At 43.3% G+C, this 9,227-nt stretch overlaps 1 protein-coding gene across 1 annotated transcript; it reads right to left on the bottom strand.

The window, feature by feature from the left end:
* Positions 1-3,324: 3,324 nt before the first annotated feature.
* ZPBP2 (zona pellucida binding protein 2) lies at positions 3,325-8,621 on the bottom strand (the record flags this gene model as incomplete). The annotated part of the gene is made up of 7 exons (XM_009576420.1): positions 3,325-3,422; positions 3,951-4,128; positions 4,727-4,812; positions 6,036-6,254; positions 7,151-7,312; positions 7,874-7,999; positions 8,541-8,621. Coding segments are annotated over 7 exons (950 nt in total), but the record flags the coding sequence as incomplete, so codon positions are not given.
* Between the last annotated feature and the right edge of the window lie 606 nt (positions 8,622-9,227).

Consider the following 9,227-nt stretch of genomic DNA (forward strand, 5'->3'; position numbering starts at 1 on the left):
GCCACTTTCCACCAAAGCGGCTCTCGGAGCGGGTCCTGGGGGGAATTCCCGGGGGATGGATTAGCCGGGGCTGCACCCAGGGTTTCCTTGGCTCAGCCCCCCCGTCCCAGGTGTGATGAGTTCCCAGGAGGTGCCGATCTCAGGGCACCTGGCCCCGCTCCTCCCCTGCCCTCCCTCCCCACAGCCCCTCTCCTTATAATCTGCTGAGCAGGCTGATGCCCTCCAGCACGTCGAAGTGAGCTGCGAGGTGCAGCGTGTCGCGCTGGCGTCTCGGGCAGCCCTGTGAGCTGCTCAACTCCTGTTGACTTAAATTTAGAGGAACAGCTCGCTCGTTAATAGAGATGCTGCAGGGAGTTACGAGACAACCTTCCCACCGGAGCGGAGGTGTCACCGTCACCCCGGCGGACGCGGTCCCGCAGCCGGCTGGCTGGGGCGGGCAGTGAGTGCTTTAACATGTGTTCGTTAAGTGTTTCTCAAGTGGTTTGTTCCAGGCTGGGAAAACGCAGCTCTGATGTTAAAACAATGGGCTGTGGCTTCCAGTTGGCAGATTATTTTTGTCATTCGTGGATGTCTAAAAGCGCTCGTGTGCTGCGGGTACGCAGGCTGTGGGAAGGGCTGAGCTAGCGGAGGCCTGTGTGGAGAAGGGGACAGGAAGTTTTAAGTTCTGAATTTATTATTTGTGAGAATTCATCACCGCTCTTGAGGAGTTGTAACCGTCCTTTGCAGAAAGCAGGATTAGAGCTGCGTGGTCAGGGCAGGTTAAAGCAGTGCTTCGAAAGGCTGAGCCTCGCAGGAGCAACCAGGGGTTCCCCCGCTGCGCCCGGAGCATCGGCTGCAGCCTGCGTTTCCAAGAGGAAGGTGTGTGTAAAAACAGAGCGGAGCGAAGAAGAGGATTTAAAGCAGGGAGGAAGGCTCTCGCAATTCCTCGTGAGCTATTGCAGCTGCGGGAGGTAGAGAGCAAAGGTAAAAAGTAAAGGTGAGGTGAAGTGAAAGCTGATTACAGCGATTTGTAAAATCTGAAGCGTGACAGTGATTCCGCGGCTCGGGAGAAGGGAAGGGAGCGAGCTGCGAGGGATGGTGTGTCGTAAATGAAAGATTCAGCTGCGTTTGGGTTGTCACAGGCAGCAAAAGGGGGGAGCTCTGGCTGGATGGAGAGAACTCGCACAGGAAAGGTCAGAGTGAAGCTATTTCACATCAGTTTGTCATGAAAGTCTCCACACAATGACACAAACTCTTCTGCAATGCAATACTGAAATATTTGACCTACTTTTTTACTTCTAAGGCCCACTGAAAAACTTCAGGCATTATAAGAGCTTCCTATACCTCCAGCTTTTAGGAGGAGGAGGGAGGGGAGTGTTCATTTGTGACTCGCTTGCCATTGCACTTCGTATCTACTTACTGCTTTTTTTCCCCATAATTTATGCATGTGGCATTCCTCTGTTATGAAATAGGCCAAGAGACGCAGGCAGCAATCGCCGAGCCCATCTGCTTAATCTGTATAAGCCTGCGCCGTGCACACAGTGTCCAGTTGGCAGCTAAGATAATCAGCCTACAGGCAGTTTAAATGCTCATTACAGTATATTTTATTCGTCAGTATTTAATAAGTAATGATTCCGAAAAGCTCGGAGCGTGGTCTGTGCCCGCACCATCTCCTGCTGTGTTCCTGTCAAAATGGATAAGTTCAACTGGGTTGGATCTGGTCGATTTTTGGATGAATACCCACCAAGGAATTTCTAGATGCCCTAAGAAGTTGCAGTTATGGAGTAGGAGGTGCTCTTTTTTCCCAACTTAGTCCTACGTAGTGCAAAAAAGAAAGGAATGGCTCTGTGCGGGGAAGCCGGGCACGGCTTTCCATGGCTGCGTGTGCGCGCAGGCAGCGGGGCGCAGCGTCCCCTCCGCTTGGATTGCGGGGGGTTACACCGCGGCTTCAAAAGGGACCGCGCTGGCTGCTCAGCTGCGCTTCACGAGCGAAAGGAGGGGAAGAGTTCTCTGCTGTCCCTCGACAAAGTGACTAAGTCCGGAAGGCAGCAGCTCCGGGCCGGGAACAGCTTCCAAAGCTTAAAACAGTTAAAAGTTGTTAAAAGCCCGTGTTCTGGCAGCTCCACCGTGGCCTCAGGAGCTGCGGCAGGCTGGCCGCGCCGGTGGGCTCGCACAGCCCGCGCTCTGCTCTGGCAGGGGCTGGTGAGAAGTCGGGGTTACTCGTGAAGCTCTTGATAGCAGTAAAATAAAATCATTACTAATAGTGCTTTATAAGCAAAACGATCAATTGCTGCAGATCCAGCAGCTATCCTTCAAAAGCAGATCGGAGTAAGTCTTTTCTGGGAAGAAAACTTTCCCATTATCTCAGTGCTTTGGCAATTTGTATCCGGACTTGTTACTCATCCGGTGACCTTGACAGGAATTTACAGCTGGTGTAAGAGGATCATCTGCTCGTACAGCACAGCACCTGGGGCCGGCAGGGCTCTGCCACGAGGATTTGATGCAGCTGAAGGAAAAGGTGCAGCAGCAAGCAGGCGGAGGAGGCTCTGCAGCCTCCCCGCTTCCCTCCCCAGGACATACCCGCTTCTTTCTGGGGAGCAGCGGACAGGACGAGAACCATGAAGCTGGGTCCTTAATTCTCCTGACTGCTGGGCTGCAGAATTTGTTATTCCCCCTCTTTCTCGCCCCGGAGACCTGCACTTTCCACTCTGCTGGTGTCTGTTCATCAGCAGAGCTCCCACTGGTGGCAGCGACACACAGCCCTGAGCGGGCTGATGTCCGTTAACTAGCGCATTGTACAGTTTTGCACAGGGCAGGCTGGAACACTTCAGACACAGAGAAAGAAATGGGGAAAAATAAAGGGAAGGGCATCTCATGTTTTTAAATCATGAAGATTAAGTACTTCTATTAATATCTGCTAGAAATTGCTCACAGAGTTTCTGGCATATGTCATTATGGTACATAATTCCACTACAGCTATCTGCCATCTTTCCATAAGTTTTTTATAGCGCCTTCATGTTCTCTGAGCAAGCTGCAGCACAAAGCTGCGGCGTGTCGGTGTCACCACCAAGAAATGGACTCTTTGCACTAACAGCCACATGACAAACGTCCTTTTTTTCCATTGAATTACTTTACCTTGCACAAACGCTTCATTTTATGCATCATTTTTACAGTTTAAGTGGTCCCTGAATACAGAAAATGTAGGGGTGCATGAATGATGTTTTGCGATTGTTCAAAAACGAATGTAGGATTCCAGAACTGGTGGCTAAAAATGAAAAGAACATCACAAAACCAACAATGCTTTCACAGCTGCTCTTCGGTTTTCTAATTTCTGTCGTAAGTTTATTAGCAAGATCTTGCTCCGTACATTTTGACTTGAGGCCTTGTACAAATCTGGCAGGTCACTTCGTTGTTAGGACTGTAAGTTCCGGGATCACAAACCACTGTGAAGAGAAGACAGTCAGCGTTTCAGCCAGCTCCCCTCTGCCTCGGCCGGGGCCGCGACCATCACCACGTGCCTTCCCAATGCTATGAGATCTCGTCCTTCCCGAGCTCGCTGAGCCTGCCCCTCGCTAAATACCCCAAACTCCAGAACTAGCAGTAGGTGCTGCTGGCAAAAGATCTTTTAAAACAGCTGAGTGTTTTCTAGCAGCGCTACATTAAGGTCATTGTTTCTCATTTGCTCTATATCCTGAGCATAGCCACTCACCAGTGACCTGGAAGAAAAAAAACCACTTCACTGCTTCCACTTACTCTATTTGGAAATAGTTACACATACAAGCGCACCAACGAACACCGCCGGCTTCTTTTCTGTTCCTATCAGATTTTTTTAAATTTGCGATGTGGATGTCTTTCCAAAAGATGAATGGAAACATTGTTACTTTTGACACTGATATTTACCAAATACTCTTCAGAGAAACCTGTGATCATAGCTCATAGGCTATATTTAAATCAATGTATTTTATATTTACCACAGCAACTAGCGCAGTTCTTGTGGGTGATATCATTTTTCCCAAAACCTGGTCGACAACTGTCAATGCGAGTAACTGAGAAACTGTTGTCCACGTAGTGTATTATAGGAACGGTTTGAAACTCGTGCTTCAAAGCATACGTCTGTCTATTGAAAAACTCTCCAATTCGATCTCTTGCCTAAAATTCAGAAACATTGGAAGAATAAAAAATAGTCAGTTGCTTTTTCTTGATTTAAAAATCTCAGTAAATACTTTAGAGTCCTGATTTTCCCCCCCACACTGACCTGTCACCTTAACTGGAAGTCTTCCTTTGGCTTCAGGGGGCCTGGGATCAGACCCAGTATGCAATCTGATAGCACGTTTTAACATTAAGAAGCCAGAGAGAACAGATTTTAGAAATCAGCTACGGTAGATGTAGATTTACTTTAAATTGTATTTCATTTACCAAATCATAAATCAAAGATTTAATTTAGAGAACTGGAAGTTCAATATACTAATATAAATACTAATGTTTATAATTCTTTACTCTTAGAAGTAAATATAAAGGAAATAATGAACCTGATTTTTTTTTTTAAACCGTTCGAATCAATGTGACTCCTAAAAACAGTTTTCCATCCTGAACTGAATTATTTGAAATCCATGAATCATCATTTACAATTATATTAATCCCATAAAATCTGGGTGAAGCTGGATTACTACCAGTCAAATCTGTAGATGCTAAGGCAGAGATTTGTGTTAATTACGCAGAGAAGACACAAGGGTGGCTGACACAGAACCTCTTGAACTCTCATGTTTGTCGCATCTTCACAATTGTAAGGAACCTGGTGGCAAACTTCTTCCCATCCTGGTGCAAAAGGATTTACTGTGGGTGGTGGGGAAAAAAGATATGTGTACATGTGTTGAAGAATATATCACAGTGAACTGAAGTACCTCAAGCAGGTATCTTAACGTTCATTTCAGAAAACATTGACAAATAAAATGCATTGCTGCTTTTAGCATCTTACGGTACTCACTTCATCCTATCGTACCCTCTTAATCTTGCCTCTAATCTGTGAAGAATTATGAGATTTTTTTTTTTCTTTCACCTGTCACTGTCTGCAGTCAAGATCATGTTTTGAAACAGTTCTTTTGATTTGGTGCATTTGAATGTTGAAAAATGAGTGACCGATAGAAGGGGAAAAAACAGATTAGAACAGATTTGGTCCTCGTGGTTTCTATCCAGTTACTTAAATAACTTTGTTCCAGTAAGAGTCAGAGGTCAACCAATAAAATAATGGGGGGAAAAATATGCTAAGCTGACAGGAAGAATGGAACTAAATTCTCACGCAGTACCCTCAGGTTACAGAAGGGGCTGAAGCTTTACATAAACTTAAAACCTTTGGCTCCTCAGTTTGTTCTGAATGTTTCTCGACTTTACTGAGGGGAAAATGGCTACAGAACTGTTCCATAACCTGTTGGATGGTCCCTCTTGGCACATGATGAGAACAGATACAGCAGAGAATGTGGTCAAAGCATTAATGAATAACTTCCTTTCTGCAGTGACAAAACGTCCCTAAATTAGAGCAGCCACCAGGGTTGATTTAAGCTGTTTTGCAAGGCAATACAGCCACATCAGTATTGCCATAAGGGAACTGTGAGGCTCTTGCTTTTAACCTCTGTGCAGTTGTCTAGAATCAAGCAAAACCACAGAGGTCACAGACTTATTAAAAATCAAATAATGAAAACCAAATATGACCATTTTCCTTTTTTTTTTTTTTTAAAAAAAAAACCCCAAACCACTACAAAACCAAAACATGGCATCTTATCAGCATCTCCTTTCAACAATCCTTCCAAACTGCACACCTTGAAAAGTAACATTTCTCACTAAGGTTGTAAGAAGTACAATACTGCAAATTCAACATATAAACTGCATTTTAGCTCCATCTGTGGGCTAGTAAGAAAAAATACAGGCACTCCAAAAGAAAGCAGGGAAACAACTTCTGAAGGTATACTCTACTTCAATGTATTTCAGATGTTGTTTATAGTACTCTCAGGTTTTTTATAAAAATAAATGATCCCTCCCAAACAAACACTGAAATCTGTTACCTTGAAAACTAACAAATAGTTCGTGCTCAAGGCCTTGTTTTGGTATCTTGACAGAATGGCATTTGTAGGATGACTCTACGATGTGACACGTCAGATCAGAGATGATGTTATTCAAGATTTTCTTTAGTTCCTCAAAGAACTGGCTGTTAGCTGCTAGCTCGCATTGCTTTGTAGTAAAGCGAACAAATACTTGATATGCATGGTCAGCTTCCCTGTATGCTTTAAGAAAATAGTTTGTGTGTGAGTTCTTCAGTGTAATCACAGATTGACTCTTATACAGAACCTTATCGTCTGTATCAGTGTACTTTGTATCTGAAATACAGGCTCTTATTCAAAAGTAAACAAATAAATAAAGCTTACTCATTAACCGTAACAGAACAAATTTGTCCTTGCCAGAGCTGGCTCAAATAGTAGGAAACATTTGAATTTGAAATGTACAGGAATTTATGTGCTTATGTTAAGAGGCTCTGCTCCCAAATACCAAAACAAAAAAGGGGGCAAATAGTAAAATAACACAGAACTAGCATGTCTACAAAGTTGTGTAACTGAAATGGATTGGGATTATGCAAAAACATTCTATGCAATTATGGTGTAGGAGTGAATGTTTTTTAAAATTATTTTAAAAGTTAGTGTTTCTCCAGCATTTTTGGAAATGTTATTTTGTGGGTGGGGTGATACTGGTGAACAGTGGTTATGAACGGTGGAAGAAGGCCCGAGTGTGCTGCTCGAGCAGTTGGGGCAGAGGCTCATTCTGCATCAGCATGTGTTCGGTTTGGTAATCTCCCTCGCGGGAGACTGCACTCAGACATGAGCTTCCTTTTCAGATCTTGGGTATCACTGGAATTGTTGTAGTTCACTTTGTTCTTATTAAGGGTAGAGATTACGTTATTCTTTGAGTTGCCATATATTTTTGGTAGCAGTTATTTAAAACTTTTTCCAAAACTGGGAGAGGGCAGCTATGTGTGTATAAATACAAAAAAATTATTTTCTATTCTGGGAGAAAATGTTAACGAATTATTTCTTTTTATCAAGCTTTGCAATAAACACAGATGTCACAAACCCACCAAACTACAAAGGCTACGCGCATCAGCTTATTAGTAAGTTAGCAATTTTACCGTATACCATGAATTTATATGCCTCAAATATCTCTCTTTCTTCTTGTGTTGTAGTTTCTATGATTTTGTGAGAAAGAGTGCAAGTGTAGGCTCCAGACATAGACTCCTTAAAACCCATCACCATCAGCTTTCCTGTTTCTGTAAGATTCACATACATTCGCCCTAGAATAGAAACAGGAAATACTTGATTACTGGAAATGTTCTGTTTCTGATGCTCTGCTCATTTAGAACATTTGAAGATGACATCTTGCTCTTGTACATAATGACACTGATTCGTGTTAGTCTGAAACAGTCTAAAATTTATGACCTTTAGGACTTATTGCAAGTTTCCTTCTATCTCAAGCATTTGAAAATTTTAGAGGGAGAAGAGAAACATAGTCTAATGTCAGAGCTCGTTGAAAAATTTGACAAAGGACCAAGTCACTATTTGGACCCACCATCCTATTGCAGGGTGGCATCAATAGAAACAAGGAAAATATGTGATTTCATGTACAGTAATCTACTTAGCCATTTGTGGTTGACTTTTTCCCTTGTAAACAGAAAACAGAAACTATTTCTCTATCTCAGCATATTTTCCTGATTGCCTTCCCGCCCCTCGAGGCAGAGGCTGTTTCTAAGTTTGTGAAAGAGTACTGTAAAAAGCCTATTCTGTTAGTGACTGGGGAAAAAATGGCTAAGGCAGGCAGAGTGGAAATCCTTTGTAGTCTGAACAAAGGGACTAACCTTCTAAATTTTCTCCATCTGGACCAATCCACAAATACTTGGGATCTAGTACATCTTCTTGAGAATGAGCCAAATCCATACATTCTAGAAATGGGCTATTTGTAAACACCTTAACATACACGTTAACTGCAATACAAGAGAATAAGGTAAATGACATGAAATGCTTATATTGAATGAAATTACCAAAATACTCATTTCAAAAATATATTTCATGTAATGATAAGTTTATTTTTCATGTTTGGACTTGAAAAGTGTAAGGTTAATCTTTTCTCTCCGTTTGCTCTTATTAATATCACGGAACTGTCCACAGCGTGGTTGGTGCTGACTGTACGTAGGAGACACTTGAGTCCCACACAAATTGCATTGCAGGGTCACAAAAACCATCGGATTTTGAGCCTTTTGTGGAGTGGGACCCTCATTTAGATGTTAATTTTTTCAGAAGTGCTTATAGTAGCACTGTGCGATAAATGTACTTCTAAACCCACCCCCCCTCATTACTCTATGCTATCAGGATCGTGTTCTGGAGTCTCCAGCACCGTGTTTAGGTAAGCTTGGCTGTGTCGCTTCCATGTGTAGCATTGTCTACATAATGATCACTGTACTTAAAACTCCATTTTGAAAGTCTAGTAAGACCTAAATATATATATAAAACATATAAAAAGTTTACCTTCATGTTTGATATTGCCATAAACATAATTCTTTTCTATTGAACCAACAGAATGTTGCTCTTCCTTACGTACAGCTCTCACTGTAGGGAAAAATAGACTATTAGAGAGAGAAATCTAAATGCGTGATCGTTAACCTTTTATTTTGTCCTAGCGAGTTTCTGTCTCTTGCCCTACTTTTTCTATCTCCCCACACCCTTTTCTTAAAAACAAGGGCTCCCACTTGTTGCTGACTTGCCAGTTTTTGTTGCTTTAATGCCCAGGTTGCAAATCTGACTTCATATAGCAGGTTCCAACCTAGCTAAGCCTTTCCCTTTACAAAAAGCCCAGAAAACAATCATAAGATCTAACTAGAAAGCCAAGGCATGGTGATGGTGGGAGGGTCTACAAGCACCTGTGAGCTTTGCCTTTTGGGAAACAGTGGGCAGATGTCTAGGCACGAGGGTTTCTGTTCCGAGAGCCCCCAGGAGATGTGAAAATCATTAAGAATTTGTGCCGAGTTTTTCAGGCTGCGGTGGCAGAGGAGGATAGCCCTGTCTGACCGCTGCCGCCCAGGACTCGGGTCAAGAGGGAGAAGGTCACTGCTGCGATCCACACCTTCCCCTCTGAGAGGGGCTTTATCGTCATCTGCTGAAGGACGGTCCTGCAAAGCACAACTGTTCTCCACAGACGGCGGAGCCCCGAGCAGA

The sequence above is a fragment of the Fulmarus glacialis genome, unplaced genomic scaffold (genome assembly GCF_000690835.1).
Source record: "Fulmarus glacialis isolate BGI_N327 unplaced genomic scaffold, ASM69083v1 scaffold46344, whole genome shotgun sequence".
Lineage (NCBI taxonomy): Eukaryota > Metazoa > Chordata > Aves > Procellariiformes > Procellariidae > Fulmarus > Fulmarus glacialis.